Genomic DNA, 20768 nt, shown 5'->3' with positions numbered 1-20768 from the left:
GCTTGTAACTCCAGATCAGGGTCTTCAAAAGAAGCCTGAAAGGAAGCTTAGAGATATTAAAGATAGAAATAGAGCTGTTTCCGTAGGTGCAAGCAAAAGAGTTGCTGTTAGGCACCGTCGTTCCATCAATCATCAAGAAACAAAAAGAATATGGCATAGCTGTATATCTGCCTAAAGCAGGCAGTCCTCAAAAACTGAGTAACTGTGAAGAATGGGACTAGTGAGGGATGCCACCAAGAGACCTATGACAACTCTGCAGGGGTTACAAGCTTCAGTGGCAGCTCTAGGAGAGACTGCACATAACAACTGTTGCTTGGGCGCTTCACCATTCACAGCTTTATGGGCGAGTGGCAAAGAGAAAAGCCACTGTTGGGAAAAAGACCCACATGAAATCTTGGCTATAGTTTCCAGAAGGAATGTGGGAGACTGATGTTGGCTGGAAGAAGGTTCTGTGATCTGATGAAACTGAAACTGAGCTTTTTGACTATCAGACTAAATGCTATGTTTAGCATAAACCAAACGCTGCATATCATCAAAATCCGTGAAGTGTGGTGGGGGCTGCTTCTCTGCAGCAGGCCCTGGAAGGCTTTTGAAGGTAGAGGGTAAAACGAATGCAGTAAAATACAGGGAAATCCTGGAGGGAAACCTGATGCAGTCTGCAGATTTGTTTTCCAGCAAGACAATGACCCCAAGCATAAAGCTAAAGTTACGCAGTAATGGTTTCAAAACAACAAAGTTAATGTCCTGGAGTGGCCAAGTCAGAGTCCAGGCTGTCATCCAATTGAGAATTTGTGACTGGCTTGAAAAAGATTGTTCACTCACAATCCCCATGTGAGCCCCATGCTTGAGCAGTTTTGTAAAGAAGAGTGCGAAAAAATTGCAGTGTCCAGATGTACAAAGCTGTTAGAGACCTGTCCACACACTCAAGGCTGTAATTTCTGCCAAAAGTGTATTTACTAAATACTGACTCGAAGGAGGTGAGTAATTATGCAGTCAATTATTTTGCATTTTTTATCTGTAATTAATTTAGATCAGTTTGTCAAAATTTGTTTTCACTTTGACACAGAAGTCTTTTTCTGTTGATCAGTGTCAGAAGAGTCAAATTAAATCCACTGTGATTCATTGTTGTAAAATTTCCAAGGTGGGGGGGGGAATACCTTTTACAAGTACTGTATAAGTACTTGTATTAATTAAGTATTGCAAAAATAGAAATTAAAAAAAAATTTATCTACTGAGGTAGTGTTTATGGGTTCAATGTCCCTTGAAAAACCAGATGGTAGAGGGGAAGAAGCTGTTCCTGAATTGTTGAGTGTGTGCCTTCAGGCTCCTGTACCACCTCCATGATGGTAACAGTGAGAAGCAGGCTTGCCATGTGGTGGGGTCCTTAATTATGGATGTCACCTTTTTTTGAGGCATCGCTCCTTGAAGATGATCTGGACACTGGAGACTAGTGCCTGTCATGGAGCTGAGTAAATTTACAGCTATCCACAGCTTATTTCGATCCTGTGTAGTAGCCCCCACCTCCATACCAGACCATGCTGTAGTCAGTGCTCGGCATGATATATCTGCAGAAATTTGCTCGTCTTCAGTGACATACCAAGTCTCCTTAAACTCCTAATGCTCCTGTGCCACCTTTGTAACTGCATCAGTATGTTGGACCCAGGATAGATCCTCAAGAGATGTTGACACCTCGAAACTTGAAAATGCTCACTCTTTACACTTCACAACCTCCAGCCCAGCAGATAGCCAGCTGTAGTGTCTCCTTTCCTGGCAGCCACAACAGGCAATCCCAGGGCATGAGGGCCTGGTCCACTCAACAATCGAGGGCATGCAGCTCCCCCACTATCATTTAACCATATAACAAATACAGCACAGAAACAGGCCATCTCGGCCCTTCTAGCCCATGCCGTACACTTACTCACACCTAGTCCCACTGGCCTGCAATCAGCCCATAACCCTTCATTCCTTTCCTGTCCATATACCTATTCAATTTTACTTCAAATGACAATACCAAACTTGCCTCTACCACTCCTGCTGGAAGCTCGTTCCACACAGCTACCACTCCCTGAGTAAAGAAATTTCCCCTCGTGTTACCCTTAAACTTTGCCCCCTAACTCTCAACTCATGTCCTCTTGTTTGAATCTCACCTACTCTCAATGGAAAAAGCCTATCCACGTCAACTCTATCTATTCCCCTCATAATTTTAAATACCTCTATCAAGTCTCCCCTCAACCTTCTACGCTCCAAAGAATAAAGGCCTAACTTGCTCAACCTTTCCCTGTAACTTAGGTGCTGAAACCTAGGTATCATTCTAGTAAATCTTCTCTGTACTCTCTCTATTTTATTGACATCTTTCCTTTAATTCGGTGACCAGAACTGTACACAATACTCCAAATTCGGTGTTACCAATGAACCAGTGAAAGCAGCTATATTTCATTAAAAGCTTGAGGAAAATTGGTATGTTCCCAAACACTAGCAAATTTATGCAGATGTACTATGGAGAGCATTCTAACTGGTTGCATCACTATCTAATATGAAGGGTCCTCTGCTCTGGAGCAGAAAAGTTGTAAACTCAAGCCAGTTCCATCATTTAAGGATCCCCATCACCCGAGGCATGCCCTCTTCTCATTGTTACCTTCAAGGAAAAGGTGCAGGAGCCTAAGGACACACATATAGCAATTCTGAAGCAGCTTCTTCTCCACTATCAGATTTCTAAATGTAAATAAATCCATGAGCATTTGTTCAGTATTTTTCCTTTTGCACTAATTTTTTTGATAAGTACTTTAATTTTATTGTTTTTATTGCTTTTATTGCAATGCGCTGCTGCAAAACAACAAATTTCATGACTTCTAATGATATTAAACCTGATTCGAAGGTACTTGGGAAGCTGAAAGGTCTAGAGGTGGATAAGTCAGCTGGACCAGGGTTATGAAAGGGGTAACTAAAGAGATTACAGAAGCATTAGTAATGATCCTTCAAGAAACGCCATGTTCTGGCATGGTTCCAGAGGAGTGAGAAAATGTAAATATCACTCCACTCTTTAAGAAGAGCCAGATAAAAGGAAATTGTAGGCCAGTTAGCCATTATTGAAGATGATATTGGAGGCATGTGATATAATAGGCTGAGTCAGCATAGTTTCCTTAAGGGGAAATCTGTTGGAATTCATTGAGGAAATAACAATGTTGTGTACTTAGATTATCAGAATGTGCTCCACATGAGGCTGCTGAATAAGATTAGAGCCCATATTATTACAGGAAAGATACTGACATAGAGAGAAAATTGGCTGACTGGTAGGAGACAGAGATTGGGAATTACAGGGTCCTTTCCTTCCTTTCTTTCTTTATCAATCTTTTTTATTGAGTTTCGAGTAGATAAACATAATAATGGTAATGATACAAAGAGATCAGGATTACATTAATAACGGTTAACGTATACAGAAACAGACTCCGAGTAACGTGTAATCTAAACCTCCCAATCTCTTAGTAACTAAACATGATAAAGATTCAAAGAAAAAAGTTTTTTTACAAGAAAAAAAGTCCCCCTAAACTAAAAAATAAAAATCAAACAAAACAAAACCTGGGTTGCCATGTTTCATTGGTTAAAATTTGTTTGTCATTAACTCTGCTCCTCTATACATGAACAAAAAGTTATTGAGAAGGATTTGGAAAAGGTCAGCTTACATCATATGAAAAATGTTGAATAAATGGCCTCCAAGTTTCTTGAAATTTAACCGAAGGGTCGATAGTTCCGCTCCTAATGTTTTCCAATTTTAAACATGTTATAGTTTGGGAGGTCCTTTCCTGTTAATAAAAGAAAGTCTTACTTTTCATGTAGCAGCCATCAAATTCTAAATTTGTGTATATTTACAAAATACAATTAAGTTGGTCAGTAAAACTATTGAAAATCTTTTCTTTGTACTTTTATCAGTTAAATAAGGGTTCACATGAATTAACATATCACAGATTTTTGTTTTTATTGTATTTTGGAAAATATCCCAACTTTTCTGGAAATGGGGTTTGTGTAAGATCACATTAACTCCATTGAAAAATGTCCCAGCCTATCCAGGTTTGTGTATCTAAAGTCCTCCATTCCCAGTAACATCTTTGTAATTTTTATTGTACTCCTTCTTCTAGTTTAAAAACATCTTTCTAAATAGCAGGTTGACCAGAACTGTGCAGTTTCTCAATGCGGCCTTAACAGTGTTGATATAGGTTGTGAAATGGCTATGACTCAAGCATTTATCTCAGTGTAACTCTGAGGACATGATCTGTTCTGGTTTCTCAATCTAACCACTTCTCAGCAATATCCTCAATTCAGTTTTCTCCCATCCTTGTTAGCCAATCTCTTGTGGAGGACATTATCAAAAATGGTTATCAAAATATATTGACTGGACACCAACTTCCCCATAAATCTCCTAGCCACATCCTCAAAGAGTTTTATAGATTAGTCCAACATAGTCCTTTACTGAAAATAGGAATTGTAAACAGCTCAGCAGTCTCGATGGAGATGTTTACAGTTAGCATTTCAGGTCAAAGACCATTCATCAGTACGAAGATAGAGAAAAAGCAAGCTAATATTTCACATCCGTATTTGCTCTGTTTTAATCCTGTTATTCTTTTGAATAAGTTCTATTATTTATATTTTCTCTTCCACCTTTGTTCCTTTAAATTGCTGCTTAGCACATCACTAAATTTAATCAGAAACCGGTTTAATATCACTGGGATATGTTGTGAAATGTTTTGTGGCAGCAGTACATTACAATATATAATTTTAAAACTATAAATTACAAAAAGAAATTTATATTAAGTAGTGCAAAAAGAGGGGAAAAAAACGAGATTGTGTACATGGGTACAGTGTCCATTCAGTGGGGAAGAAGCTGTTCCTAAAATGTTAAGTGTGTGTCTTCAAGCACCTGTACCAATGAGAAGAGGGCACATCCTTGGTGATGGGGCTCCTTAATGATAGATGTTGTCTTACTGATGTATTCACTTTTGAAATATCCTCAGGAAGGCTAGTGCCCATGATGGAGGACATGCTCTCTTCTCATTGGTACAGGTGCTTGAAGACCACTTAACTAAGTTCGCAACTTTCTGCGGCTTTTTTTTTGATCCTGTGCAGTGGCCCTTCAATACCAGACAATGATGCAACCAATTGGAATGCTCTGCACAGTACATCTGTAGAAAACAGTGAGTTTTTTGGTGACATACCAAGTCTGCTCAAGCTCCTTATGAAATATAGCCAGTGTCTTGTCGCCTTAGTAATTGCATCAATATGTTGAGCCCAGGATAGACCTTAAGAGATGTTGATACCCTAAAACTTGAATCTGTTCACTCTTTCCACAGCTAATCACTTGACAAGGACTGGTGTGTTCCCTCAACTTGCCATTCTCTTCATTTCAGCCATTTGTGATTATACCTTCAGCAGCCCAGTCTTTGAGCTGTGAAACTGCTTCCCTAAACCACTGCTTGTTTTAAGACATTCCCTAAAATCAATCTCTTTGGCCAAATATGTAGCCACCTGCTTTTATTCGTATTGTTTATCTACGAGTCCTATATTTTGCCATTAGCAGCCTGTAACCTCAGTTGTATGGGTCCTGAGCTCTTTGCCCTCCAACTCTTTACCATTCACTTTGATCAGCCTTTAGACCACTTACAAGGTAGCTGTTGGGTGCTCATTATCAAGTTTAATTTGTTGTGCAATAAAAGGCTGTACTGTGTTCAGTTCTGATTACCAGAACATGGGAAAATATTGAGACTGTAGAGGCAAGAGTTGCAGGGGAGCCTCAGGTCATTTTGCAGTATTTGAAGCTCAAGGCTTTTAATTAAGAACAGTTGAAAGCCCCATTGAATCTGATTCAGCTGTCATTTCAGACACCTCAATCTGGATCATTACAAAATGCTGCATTTAAAACAAAACAAAAATCTCCTCTCCCCCTGTTAAATTTGTGTTGACACTGAAAAGTTTATTTATTACCAAGAACCTTGTATTTGTACAAAGACAAAGAATAGGGTGTTGCACTAGTGAAAGGAGCTTTGCTGTTTGCATGCTTCTGGGCAGACATCTATCTCCTTTACTGTGTCAAGTCCTGCAAGGACAAATGCTGAGACCCTACAGAAGAAGTTGGAGAAATTCACCAGTCTGATACCTGCTTTCAAGTCCTAAGTCTTTCCCTTCACACCCTGTGCTATCTCCACTAGTAAATGGCATGTGTAATGATGATCTGCAATGACATGGCAGGTAGGGTGGGGGAAGCTGAAGCAGCAGTTTCTGTGCTCCAGACCCTACAGAGCCAGCAGTCAGATTTCTACTAGAGTCATTGATAACATACCAAATCTCCTCCAACTCCTAATTAAATATAGCTGCTGGCATTTGTAATTGCATCAGTATGTTGAATCCACAGTAAATGATTAGAGATGTTGAGAGCCAGGAACTTGAAACTGCTATCCCTTTCCACTGCTGATCCTTTGGTGAGGATTGCTGTGTGTTCCCTTGACTACTTCCACTTCTTGAAGTCCTCAATAAATGTCTGATGTTGAGTGCAAGGTGGTTGTTGTGACACCACTCAACCAGTTGATTTATTTTGTCTCATCAGCAAATTTAGAGATGACATTTACGTTGCACCTAACCACGCAGTCATGGTTGTACGCAGTATAGAAGCGGGCTAAGCACGCATCCTTGAGGTGTACAAGGAGAAGATGTTATTTCTGATCCACATTGCCTATGGTCTGCTGAGGAAGTCAAGGATCCTGTTGCATAGGGAGGTACAAAGGCCCAATTTTTGAAGCTCGTTGATTAGTACTGAGGAGATTATGGTTTTGAATGGTGGTGTAGGCTTAGAGGGCTCTTTCCCCCTGTTGTGATTAATGAGCCTGGTAGAATAGAGCTAAAGTGTGCTTTTTGAATATTTGCTGCTCCCCAGTGTAAATGCAAATCTATGTTTTATCTTCCACAGGATACAGTGTCTGTGCACAGACCTGGTTTCTATGCTGAGCGTTTTCAACGATTTATGTGCAACACAGTTTTCAAAAAAATACCACGTAAGTATCCAGTTATTATTGCTTTAGATGGCTTGTGTTGAAGATTTCTCATTTCTTTTTTTTAATTTTTTTATTAGCTTTTCAAAACATTTTACAAATTAAAAACCCCAAATCCCAATGAGGAACATTAAAACAGTGCAAAATGAAGCATACAATAACAATATGCTACAAAGGAAGAGAATTTAACAAAAAAAAAGCACCTAAATTAAAGACAAGTAGGCTTAGTGTCCTCCCCAAGCCCCACAACACAAGAAAAAAAACAACAGCAACTCCAGACCAACCACAACACAATATAGAGTGTATAAGTCAGGACAGCCAAACTCCCAGACTGTGAATACACTCAGCAACAGAGGATAATAATGCCTTCTACCAGAAAAAAAAGGAGCTGAAAGCAAGGGACCGAAGAGAAAAAAAAAACCCTAGTCAAGAGGAAGGTTATGAAAGTACTCGATAAAAGGTCCCCAGACCTTATGGAACTTTAGATCCGAATTGAGAACTGAATAATGAATTTTTTCGAGGTCCAAGCAGGCCATGATGTCGTTAAGCCGTTGAGCATGAGTGGGCGGGGCAACATCTCTCCATCTGAGGAGGATCAAGCGTCTAGCCAGGAAAGAGGCAAAGGATAATATTCGGCATTTGGTCGGACCCAGACATAAATCTGTCTCGCCCCAAAAACCGAACAGAGCAATTAAGGGGTTTGGTTCTAGGTGCTGATTCAGAATACACGATAAAGTAGTGAAGACATCTTTCCAGAATTTCTCCAAGCTAGGACAGAACCACTATATATGGATGAGAGAGGCCACGCCCCTCTTGCATTTATCACAGAGCGGACTAACGCTAGGGTAGAATCGAGATAGTTTAGATTTAGACATATGGGCTCTATGAACAATCTTAAACTGTAAAGGGCAGTGGCGAGCACAAAGAGAGGTTGAGTTAACCGATTTGAGAACTGAATCCCAGCTCTCCTCAGATAAGGAGATATTTAAATCCTGCTCCCAGGCCATTTTGATTTTATCCATGGGGGCCCGTCGTAAGGCTGCTAGTTTATCTCAGATGATTGATATTAAGCCTTTACCTAATGGATTCATGGAAAGAAATAGGTCCATAGCATTTTTCGCAGGCATTTCAGGAAAGTTAGGAATTAAAGGAGCAATAAAGTGTCGTATTTGGAGATATCTGAAAAAATGAGCATTGGGCAGATTGAACTTAACAGAGAGCTGCTGAAAAGAAGCAAAGCGATTATCAATGAAAAGATCTTCAAAATGTCTAATGCCCTTCCTATACCAAACCTGGAATGCTGAATCGTATGTAGTAAAAAAAAAGGTGATTATGAGCAACAGGGCTGGACACGGAAAACCCCTGGAAACCATAGCATTTCCTGATCTGAGCCCATATACGCAAAGTGTGTCTAACAAGAGGATTAGCTATTGATCTGGGCAGACTACTAGGGAGTGCAGAGCCAAGAAGTGCAGAGATAGATAATTCTTTGATGGAGCTCAGCTCCATCGCCACCCAGTTAGGGCACTCGGGTTGGCCATGGAAGAAAGACCAAAAGGTAGCACAACGTATATTAGCTGCCCAATAATATAAGCGAAAGTTAGGTAAAGCCATGCCACCCTCTTTTTTAGATTTTTGAAGATGGATTTTATTAATTCTAGAGCGCTTATTCTGCCACAGATATGACAAAATAATAGAGTCTAAGGAATCAAAAAAAGATTTAGGAATAAAAATTGGGATAGATTGAAATAGGTATAAAAATTTGGGAGAACATACATTTTAACAACATTAATACGACCTACCAAAGACATAGATAGAGGTGACCATTGTACCAGACTCTGTTTTATAGCATATGAAAGATTGGCAAAGTTTTCACGAAAGAGATCTTTAAACTTCCTTGTGACTGTAATTCCGAGATAAGTAAATTGATTATGGACTACTTTAAAAGGGAGATCACGAAATGTTAGTTCTTGTGCTTCTTTATTAATTGGGAGAAGTTCACTCTTATGTAAATTAAGTCTATAGCCAGAGATCTGGCTAAACTGGTCAAGAAGTGAAAACATTAGAGGTAAGGATGTAGACGGATTTGAGAGAAAGAGTAATAAGTCATCAGCATAGAGAGAAACTTTATGCTCAACACCCCCTCCCCAAATCCCAGTCAATTCAGGGCAGTTTCGAAATGCTATCGCCAGAGGTTCCATAGCCAAATCAAAGAGAAAGGGACTTAAGGGACATCCCTGGCGGGTGCCACGTTTGAGATTAAATACTTGGGATTTCTGAAAATTGGTTAAAACAGAGGCAGTAGGACACAGGTACAGCAAATGGATCCAAGAGATGAAACTTTGGCCAAGGTCAAATTTTTCTAAAACTGCAAAAAGGTAGTTCCACTCTACATGATCAAATGCTTTCTCCGCATCAAGGGAAATAACACATTCAGGAATCCCAGTTGGAGGTGAGTATAAGATATTAAATAAACACCAAATGTTAAAAAAAGGGAGATGGTTTTTAATAAAGCCTGTTTGGTCATCAGAGATAATGGAGGGAATGACGGTTTCTAATCTATGAGCCAAAACTTTAGCTAAGATCATTACATCAACATTGAGCAGAGAGATCGGCCTATACGAGGAACACTCTGTTGGGTCTTTGCCCTTTTTTAAAAGAAGAATAATAGATGCCTCACTGAAAGAGAGTGGCAATTTGCCGTAATTAAACGAGTCAGATAATACTGAAAGTAACTGAGGAGAAAGAAGAGAATGGTTTATAAAATTCTAGAGGGAACCCATCAGGTCCAGGAGATTTCCCTGAGGACAGTGCAGAAATTGCAGTAGATATTTCTTCTAATGACATAGGCACATTGAGTTTGGCTTTGAAATCAGATGAAAGTGAGGGGATATTCAGATTCTGTAAAAATTGATCAACAGAGATATTGTCATTCAGAGATTCAGAGGAATAAAGCCGAGAATAAAAATTTTTAAATGAGTCATTAATTTCTAAATGATCCGATGTAAAGTCTCCGTTCTCCTTCTGGATCTTTGTAATATGTTGTTTGGCTTTGGAACGCCTCAGCTGATTGGCTAGGAATTTACCAGACTTATCCCCATGAATGTAAAAGCGACTCTTGCTTTCGAGAAGTTGGCGTTCAACAGGTTGACTGGACAGAAGGTTAAATTTAGTTTGGAGTTCAACGCGATTTCTCATTTCTGAATTCCTTGAAATGAAACACTTCCAGGGCCTTCTGTACTGTCTGCATTTGGTGAGACACAACCTGATGTCACCACAAAGGCGCAGTCATTCTGAATATCTGATAAAAGATTCAGTAAATAATTTGTTTGTAAATGAAGAAAGTTTGGTGGGGAAGATCAGGTCTAGGGACATAAGCATAAAACACTACTTGTGGGATCTATTAATAACTTTGCAAGAAATATTATTCCCCATAGAGCACTGGAAATGTCATTCCCCATTGAGTACTAGGATGGTTATAGCAAATAGAGATGAATTTGAGAATATTGGATATCACTTGGGAAAGGAAGGAATAAAAAGATGTGAGGGGAGTAATGCAAACAAAAAATGCTTGGGTCTAGTATTTATCCATCAACCAATATTACTAAAATTGTCCACCTCATATCAATTAACTGTTGTATTTTCTAAATTATAGTTGGGATGTTGGGAAGATGTAAAGGGCTGTAAAGAGATGCAATCCTTTACTACTTTTCTGTCTGTTAAATGTTTTTATTGAATAACCTAGGGGATGGGTCCAAGCTCTTAAGTGTAGGGCAGCACCATTTCTGAGAACAGTAGGAAAGGAGATAAGATAGAGCAAGTAGGTGATATCAAGTTTGAGTTTTACCACTGTAAATATTAAGTGATAGCAGTAGCCTGGAGATGGTTTAGGTTCCTAGTGTCCCTTTTAGTGCAAGAAGGATGAGCCAGCATTGAATAGTTTGATCCTTGAATCACTTGGAATAAGTAAGCTAAGTAACCAATTGTAGTAATCTCATCTTCCCTTGACTTAAACCACTGAGTGCAGCTCCTTTCCAGGCGCTTTAGCTATTTTTCCAGTGCTTGCCCTCAGTTTTAATCGTGTCCTATTTATGTCTTAAGAAGTCACTTTCCCTGTTCACCCTTTTCTTCAACTCAGTTTTTGTGTCTGGCCCTTCAGTATCCTGGTGCTAATGTTTAACTTTCAGCCACTAGTCCTGATACTTATTCTGTTCATTGCCATTTGACTCCGGGAGCTAGTGTACTTGAAGTATTTATTGCATTCCCTACTTTGCAAAGTGCTTCTCTAGAGGTACCATATCCTTAAGGTGCTGTAGAAGTTCTGAGGCATGTTAATAGTGTACAGGTTGACACTTTAACACCACACTTGGTACAGCCAGTTTATTCTGTAATCCTGAAATCACAAGCTAAGATACAGAAATCAGAGAATTTCTTCTGTTGCACTCTGAGCTATTCTCAGTAACAATTGCCTGGAAGCCAGTAGATTATTATGAAAGTCTAATTGCCATCTGTGAATAAAGAAAGAAAAGGAAGTTTTGTTGTCACTCGAGTCAAGGTTCTCTATTTTTATGGTGGAATTCAAGCTGTTTCCAACCTTAAAACCAAGAAAACAAAATTGTTCAGGCAGTGTGGGCTACTGGTAGGAAGTTATCCTGCATATCCAATCTATGTGTTATAGAGGTGGAAGTGATAAGTATTTGTGTGCTAGTTTGTGCCTTTAATACTATTGCTTTTTAATTAATTTAGTGAAACCTTCCCCGTCAAAGAAAAGTAGGCTCGGTATGACATCAATGAGGCGGCCTACGACAGGTGGCTCTGGGCAGCCACCCTCATCCTTGAATGAGGAAGGTAAAGGCCAGGTGCCTACCAGGGAGATCACTCAAGCAATAATAGAACCAGGTAATTTTTTCAAATTCCTTCATGGCTTAGCCCGCCATCTTGAAAAATGTCTTGCTCAAAAACAGTCACACTCAGCACTATTTCTGTTCTCTTACATGCCTCTGATCTCATAGTTTTGTGAATGACATCCCAAACAAGGAGAAAATACTAATTATTTTGGAAAGGTGAAGATGATCAAACTTGGTCAAGGTGGCTTGAAGAAAAATAATTATGTAGATTTGAACTCTGACGATGTGACAGGGAATGTTGATTGAAGGAAACCTGTACATGTAGTACATTTAGATTTTCAAAAGCATTTGACGAAATGCTATATCAGAGGTTGTGCAATGCTTCATCTTGCCAGATTGGAGTCCTGTACTTAAAATTGAATTCTGCAATTTCAGATGGGTTGATTTCGGTCTATCTCAGTTATCCATTGGGGATACTCACTCAGCTTGTTGGATATTTTCTCCTTTTGCATTTCCTCATTTCACAACTCCTACATTCTTTTATTTACATTTTCTTTAACAGCTCCCATTCACCCATTGATCAGATCACTTTATTTACAGCATATCGATTTGATCCTCTGAAACATCTTCCTCCTCCCATCCTCCATGCACCTTAACATGTCTTCTTTTCTGACAGTCTCTTCAACCTGAACCCTAAATTGGTTCTCTTTCTGGATGCAATCTGACTTGTTTTTGATTTGGATTTCCAGCATGTGTAGTTTTTATTTTCAGCGTATTTCCTTCTTTCAAGAACGTTAGTGAACCAGCTGAGTTCAGTGACAGTCAAATGGTTTCAAGGTCACCAAACTGAGATTCACTGTTCTCAATTCTTGATTTGTTTGTTACTTAAATTTAAATTTCCCAACTTCCTTGGTGATATTTGAACTCTCAGCCTTAATGCTTAATGCTTATTCACTGACAGGTTAATTGTGCTGTAGCAGCCACTGAGATGAGGCTGATAACACTTGTATTTGTCTGAATAAAAGAGGAAGAATGGGGAAGTAAGAGCAGTTTGACTTTCACTGTCCTCTGGGTTCTTTCTGCTCAAGGTAGCATTAATTTATGACATTGTTTGTCTTTTATTTCAGGAGCATATCAAGGTCGGCCTGACATCCTACCCAGAACCCCACCCCTTGATGAGGCTGCTAGTGATTCAGCTGCCACAACTTTGTCCAGTTCTTCCCTTGCTGAACCTGGAGCACTGGATGGCACAGGAACTAACTCCCCAGATACAAGGTCAATTCTTGTTGGAATTACATACTGTAGAAAGAGGTGGTTTGGCCCTTTTGTGTCTGTGCTAGATACCTGCCCTGTTCTTTCAGTATAATCCCATAAGTAGTGATTATCGGAATATTTTCCTAAGGTCAATGTATTGATGCTTCAGCATCCGACAGTCAAAGGTCATTCCTGACCAGCCTTACACTTCATAAAAGTTACACAAATTTCAGTTTGTGTTCTTGCATCGGTTTATCATCATGTATTCATTGACCTACCTCACTTTGCAGTCCAATGATGCTGGTTTTAAAATATTTGCTGCTTCGTTGGCAGCTCTTCCAACATCTGCCTGAACCCTGGCCCCTGGACTCGCTTCTGGCTTTCCTCGTCCATCTTCTTAAAGCTTCTTCCTGTTGGATTCTATGTTTTAATCCGAGGTTCTTTCAGAAGCCAGGAAAGAGACACAAAAGTTTTTGCTTCACAGTCGTTTTATTAGGGATTGATAGAACAAAGGAAAAATTGATACGGACAGTGATAGAGGTCTGCTAAGCAAAGGGATAATGAAACAAAAAGATCTAAAAGGATAGCACCCAGCATGGAGCAGCTTTTATACTATTCCATTCAAATTTGTAGATGAGAGCTAACCAATGAGATACCTCTTATTCAAATAATGCAGAACAAAGATGCTTCCAGAACTTTCCAGAATTATATTCTGTATAACCACTAGGGCAACACACTGAACTTGCATATACATACTAAGGGCACCAGAAGCATATTAAGTATATAAATAATTATATAATATACAAGCAGGTAATTGTTAAACTGCAAAGGAAATTACAATTAAACATTCAGTTCCAGCACCCTTGAGCTTTTAGTGGTGACGTGGCCTGATTTCCCAATGCGAGTCACTGGAGAATTCTGCCTGACCTTGGGTATTTTTGTGAAGTTAATCCAGTATAATTGCGAAAGGATTTGTGTAACTCAATATCTGGTTTATAATGAGTACAGACCTTGGATCCTGTTCTTGTTGCAGGCCTATAGGATTGGACGAGCACACCACCGATGAGACTGAACAGCATCCAAATGAACTAGTTGCCAGCAGCGTAGAAAGGTGAGAGTACAGGGATAGAACAAGACTGATGCCATGGTACATTGTGGAGCATCAAACCTGAATAGGGAGAAAGCTCAGCTAAACGTGGCAATATCTACAGTTGCTGCACTGTATTGCTGATGGTGCAACTATTATTTCTCCTGTGCAATTAGGATTGGAGAGATGGGGTGCTCCAAGTTTTACAAATGGATTGAAATAGTTAACCTATCTGTCTCTTGGTGGTATTTGCCTATTGTTTGAATGGTTGATGCATGATGTTGATGAGATAATGGAAGATCCAATCTCCCACCATTGTCTTAGGATTTTGGTGATTTGGGTGTTATGTCTGTGTTGAAATTGCTCTTTTGATGGCGATATCTATTTTTAATGCCTTCATTTGCTTGGGAGTAATTACCAAAAATTCACTACCTCTTTCTGCTTCAAGGTGTTATGGGTTTAACAGCACTGGTCCTGGCATGGCAAACTCCTGGTTTTGAGGATTGTTGAAATCTGCCTGTATCATTAGTGTAATTTAGCAGGTGATCCCATTAATCATGCCGAGTAAAATTTAGAGGGGGCTTGACGTGAAGATTCCTCCTAGCTGGTGAACTTAACCAGGACAGTTTGGTGTAAGGTGAGACATTTAGGACAAGGTTCCGCATGGGAGGTTTGTCAAGAAGATTCAGTTGTTCATCATTCAAGATGAGGTAGTAAATTGGACTAGACATTGGCTTTGTTGGTGAAGCCAAAGAGTGGTAGTAGATGGTGGCCTCATAGAGTGGAGTGCTGCAGGGATTGGTGCTGGGTCAGTTGTTCTTTATCATCTATATCAATGATCTGCATAATAATGTGGTTAACTGGATCAGCAAATTTGTAGGTGACACCAAGAATGGGGGATGCAGTGGAGAGCGAGGGAAGACCATCATGGCTTTCAACAGGATCTGAACCAGCAGGAAAATTAGACTGAAAAATGGCAGATGGAATTTAATGCAGAAAACTGGGAGGTGTTGCAAGTTGTATAAGACAGTGAAGCCTAATTTGGAGTGTTGGTGCAGGTTTGGTCACCTATCTACAGGAAAGATGTAAATAAGGTTGAAAGAGTACAGAGAAAATTCAGGAGGACCTGAATTATTAGGCAAGATTGAATAGGTTAGGACTTTTTTCCTTGGAACATAGAAGTTTGAGGGGAGATTTGATAGAAGTATACAAAATTAGGAGGGGTATAGATAGGGTAAATGGAATCAGGCTTTTTCCACTGAGATTGGGTGGGACTACAACGAGAGGTACGGGTTAAGGGTGGAAGGTGAAATGTTTAAGTGGATACTTCACTTGGAGGACCGTGAAAGTGTAGAACAAGCTGCAAGCACAAGTGGTGCATACAAGCTCAATTTCAACGTTTAAGAGAAGTTTTGGTAGATACATGGGTATGGAGGGCAACGATACCAATGCAGTTGATGGAATTAGGCAGTTTAAATTGCTTGGTGGACTGGATGGGCCGAAGGGCCTGTTTCTCTGCTGTACTTTTGTGTGACTGTATGATGAGAAATTTCTTGGAGAGAAACATGCATTCACTCCCTTCACTTGGGGAGCTGTGCTCATCACTTATAGAGCAATTCTTGGAAAAGGAGTCAATGGGGTTCAAAAATGGGAGTGAATTGAAGTAAAGGGTCAAAGTAAATTTTCCAAAGTTGTGTCCTTGTGCCCTGAGACCAGAACTGGGTCCAAACTGCTCCTTTAAATTCCAGCCTTCCCCCAGAAGAGCCTGTCTGTGCAAAGGGCACTGAGGTAGAGTGCTGTAACTATCTGGTGTCAGCACAGTACATTGCCCTGCCAGTAGCTATTTCAGTGGGTTGGGCACTTTCTCAAAGCTTTACCTGCATGGTGAGATTTCTGCATTCGCACTTTGAGATCCAGCTTCTATTTCACACTGACTACAGTCTTTAGTGTTGCCAACGTCAGGTAGGGTCAGCTCTTAAACTGGTCCTATTATTCCAGCCTTCATGTAGAAAGAATGGAATCTTGAAGGAATTTATTGCCTGTCTTTCTTCTTCCTCCACTTCTTCACTCCCTCCTCCCCTTCCACAGTATACCTCCAATTATTTCAGAGCCAGCCTCGGGGACCCCTCTTTCAGAGCTCTCTGTTGCGTCAAAAGCAGAGGAAGGCAACCGGTGTCATGACACACTGTTAGAAACTGAAATCTGCTTCGTAAGTACCATGGTGGAGTTGAATGGAGAGGGTGGCTGGCTTTAGCAGTGAGGTGAGGGGCTGCTTCCTGACATAGGCTTTTCAGAGAGCAACTGTTCATTAGCAGACAACAGAATTGTTTGGTTTTGAGCGCCTGTGCACTGCAAGTAGCTGGATCCCAAATGAAAGGGAGATTGGTCCTTTACTGGGTGACATTTTCATCTTCATTTAAAAGTTAACAAAGCTTTAGAATTAGATCTCCCAAAGTTGGTCAAAATTTCCCACTCCTTCCCATTGCACAAACTGTACTTTACTCATATCATCATGGTCATCTTGCTGTTTCTCAGCTTTGGAAGTTGTATTCTTGTAATGTTCTACTTGCAAAGTCCACTTATCCAAGCTCCCACATTTGTTGACAGTCATTTCATTAATGACCTATAAAGAGTTGCAGCATCACTTACGAACGGACATGGTCCACTCAGTCACTCAAATTCCCAATGCCAGTTAAGTTCATTGCTGATCAAATTGTGACCCTACCTTGCATTCCCCAGTAATCCTTATCATGAATTTTAAAATGTAGCAAGCCACAGCTTCCACCAATCTTTGAGGAAGTATCCCAAAAGTCTTGCAATCTTAAGAGAAAAAATTATTATCTTTCTTTTAAGTAATGAACCCCCACCACCCAGTTCTACTTCATTCCACAAGACAACTAGAACAGTACAACTCAGCAGGACCTTCAGCCATGCTGTCAGTGCTGACCATGGTGACAAGTTAAGCTGAGGGAACTCAGCAGGTCAGGCATCATCTGTCTATAAAAATGAATAAACAGTTGATGTCTTGGTCCAAGACCCTTCATCAGGACTGGAAAGGAAGGGGGAAGTGGCTGGAGCAATAAAGTGGTGGGAGGGAAAGCAGAACAAGATAGAAAGTGATAGATGATGCAGGAAAGTGGGTGAAGTAAGAAACTGGAGGTGATAGAGTAATGGGGACCAGAGTGGGAAGTGGGAGGAGGGAAAAATTCCCAGAAGTTGAAGAAATCAAAGTTCATGTTGGAGGCTGATCAGATGGAATATGAAGTGTTGCTCCGCCAACCTGAGGGTGGCTAATCTCTTAAAGCTATCTGCCTGCACATGATCCATATTCATCCATTCCCTATATGTTCAGATCCTTGTCTAAATGTCGCTTAAACATCACTATTCCCTACTTGCTGGCACCTACATCTCTTGTGGGTATATTTTTTTAAAAAATGAAAAACATACCTTTCACATCCTTTAAACTTCCCCTCTCACCTTTAAGCTATGTTCTTTGGTATCTGACAGGTCTACCCTGACTACACCTCTATTGCAAGACCATAAGACAGCAAAATTAGGCCACTTACCCCCATTGACTCTGCTCCACCATTCCATCATGGCTGATTTATTATCCCTCTCAATGCCATTTGCCTGCCTTCTCCCCATAACCTTTGATGCCTTGACTAATAGAGGCAGTAGAGGTGACCTCAGTAAATATATTTAAGGCAAGGTTGCATGAATTTTTATACAGTAGGGGAATTGAGGGCAGGTTGGTGGAAATAAGTCCATGGTTAGATCAATCTTATTGAATGATGGAGCAGGCGCGATGGGCCAGATGGCCTACTCCTGCTCCTATTTCTTGTGTTCTATGTAGTCAAGAACCTATCAACCTCCACTTTAAATGTACTCTGTGACTTGGTCTCCACAGCACAGATAACCTTCCATGTTTTCCCTCAGCCTCTGATGCTGCAGCAAAAACAATCCATGTATGTCAATCTCTCCTTATAACCAATACACTCTAATCCAGGCAACTCTTTCCAAAACCTTCACATCCTGTCTGTAAGGGAGCAATCAGTACTTGCTCATTCTTCTAAACTCCAGAGAATGTAAACATAGCCTCTCCCAATATTTTCTCAGCAGGCATCTCATCAAGACTGGTTATTTATCAAATACATCTTCACTAACTGCTTACAATATATTAACATCTTTCTTTAAATGAAACCATCACTATATACAGTTTTACAGATATGATCTTATCTAGGCCCTGTGTAACTGGTGTAACCTATCTACATCTTTCTTGCAGTCAGTTTCTTCTGGTCAGTTATTGAAGAAATTGGTGAAATACAGTGACCTGTATATCCATCCACAGGTCTTGCTGACTCCACCATTGGAACCAGGGCCTTCAGCAGCTCTCCCGTCCCTGGCCTTTATGTCCCCACAGTCTTGGGTATTCCCTCATGAAAGGATTGGAGCAGTGGATTTCTCTACTCTTGTCCACATAGCATTTGTCATCTCTTTCCCCCTCTGCACCATACTGTACCCCAAAAATTCCTGAGCTATTACGCTGAGGCAGTTGGTGTTTATCTGGATGTACTGTAGCTGAAGCCTTAAAGTTGGAGTATTGCAATGGGTAAAGGGGTGCTGAGAAATTCCCAATCTGTCAGCTATAAATGTTTGACAGGTGGGAATGCACGGATAATCTTTCTTCATTCAAGAGTAAGTCTTTAACTTGTCTCCAGCAGGGTGGTTGAGGTTGAGAATAGTGGAAAGTTTTAAGAGCAGCTTGCACTAACTGGGTTTGGAAGGGATGTGTGTAGGGCATAAATTCACCACAGACATGTAAATACTCTCTTCTGTACAAGCTAAACCTAACTGTCTGTCCTTGTGCATTGAATCTGTTAAATGTCAGCAGGTTTTAGGAGAACACAAGCTTCAGATTTGTTTTATATTCCAAAGATGTGGAGAATTTAATTTGTAGTCTTGGGAATGACCTCTTGGTTACCCAATGGGTCCTCATTCTGTGTTTTGATTAGTGAATAACTCATTGTGTATTCACTGTTTAATGCAATTGACTAAGTGGATTGTATTTTTGTGTTTTATTGGTATTTTCAACCATGTATTATTCTTCTTTGTCCCTAACCTGACGTGGCAGTCACCCTCTTGTCGTCCATCTACATTCTTGGCATTTTACAATGCATTGCATTGATAAATATCTAGATGTGTAACAACAGTCTTGCTTCTCTTTTTAACTAACTAGAAAGTAATGTCAGAAGGATAATCCTTTGTGGTTCTGCAGTGTTACAATGCATGTTATGTGTGGTATTGTCTGCATAAACTCTGTGACTTCCTCAATAATGAATGAAAAGATGACTTCCTAATTGTGACCTTGCTGATGCTTATAAATTGCCTTAACATCTAACTATTCTTCTCTCTGCTGCTTTCCATGCTGCCCTTTTTTCTTTTTGGTGGTTTGCCTCGCTGTGCTAACTCTGCACCAGTTCTTGGAGGGAAGGTATTGGATTTGCTCATCACCCATACTTCCCCGGCCCCCATGTCTTCCAAAGCCTCCAGAGGCTAATAGCAAGGATGTCAAAGTAAGTTTTCTCCTGTAAAACTCCACCCTGATGTAGAGTTGCTCCATTTGGGCTGTCCCCTCCCAATCCCACTTCCCACCCTCCCTCTCCCAACATCCATTTTCAGCTGGTCACCATGTTGGGAAATTGCTTATATTCTGGGCAATGTCATTTCAAAGATTTTGAGCAAGTCTCTGCTTGCTGTGCAGCTGCCTTCCCTTGGATGAAGCATTCCATTAGGGCAAGGATTGAGAGGTCCCTTGGCCACCATTCCATACACTAACACCATTGCCCTAGCCATCACTCTTTGTTCAAAGCCCATTAACACAAAGCCCAATCCACTGCTTATACGTCTTCATTTAAAGTCTTTGCATTTCTGCATGGCAAAATTCCGTAGCACATGCAACACCTGCAGCCTCAAATCATACACCTTTTTTAAAAGTTTACCAAGGCATTTTTTGAGGAACTCTCGAAGAAGTGAACTGTAAATGTAAATATGACAGGTAACCCAAAAGCTTGTGCAGAGAGGGAATTTCATGGAGCATTGTAAAAGAGCCAAAAGGTTTAAGCAGGAAATCCCAGGTCAGCAGTTACAATTGGCCGTGGAGATCCTGGTGATCTAGAGACCAGAGTTAGAGAGCTCATTTTACTTAAATGGTCCATTGTGGGTTATTGGGTGAAGGGCAGTGAGTCATGGCAGTAGTTACTGAAGGGTGATTGGTGAAAAGCAGTTTTATTCCATTTACTAGGAATTGGTGAACTATTGAAATGTGTAATTTAAAAGACAGGTCAATAGCATCTTAACCTCTGCCTTCAGTATGTGTCTTGGTGTTGGCAGGTGATGTGTGTAGACTGCAAATAAGTGTTCTGTCTGGGGTTATTGCTAGACACTTAAGGGAAATGAAGCACTAGAGTTACTGTCTGTATTTTGGCAGGTGGGGTAGAAATGCCCTTTTCTAATAAACTAATTCTCTATTTATTCTGTTTCAGTGAT

General features: G+C 40.3%; 1 protein-coding gene across 1 annotated transcript in view; it reads left to right on the top strand.

Annotated features, from left to right (window-relative positions):
* Positions 1-20768, top strand: part of LOC132400102 (putative PIP5K1A and PSMD4-like protein) — a 155967-nt gene that overhangs the window by 71052 nt on the left and 64147 nt on the right. Inside the window, exons 11-15 of the mRNA XM_059981177.1 lie at positions 6953-7037; positions 11781-11933; positions 13009-13156; positions 14169-14246; positions 16311-16435. Coding sequence (XP_059837160.1) covers positions 6953-7037; positions 11781-11933; positions 13009-13156; positions 14169-14246; positions 16311-16435 — 589 coding nt within the window. The remainder of the gene's footprint in view (positions 1-6952; positions 7038-11780; positions 11934-13008; positions 13157-14168; positions 14247-16310; positions 16436-20768) is intronic.

The sequence above is a fragment of the Hypanus sabinus genome, chromosome 9 (genome assembly GCF_030144855.1).
Source record: "Hypanus sabinus isolate sHypSab1 chromosome 9, sHypSab1.hap1, whole genome shotgun sequence".
NCBI classification, from domain to species: domain Eukaryota; kingdom Metazoa; phylum Chordata; class Chondrichthyes; order Myliobatiformes; family Dasyatidae; genus Hypanus; species Hypanus sabinus.
The sequence above is the reverse complement of the archived record's forward strand: the minus strand, read 5'-3'. Positions and strand labels throughout refer to the sequence as shown.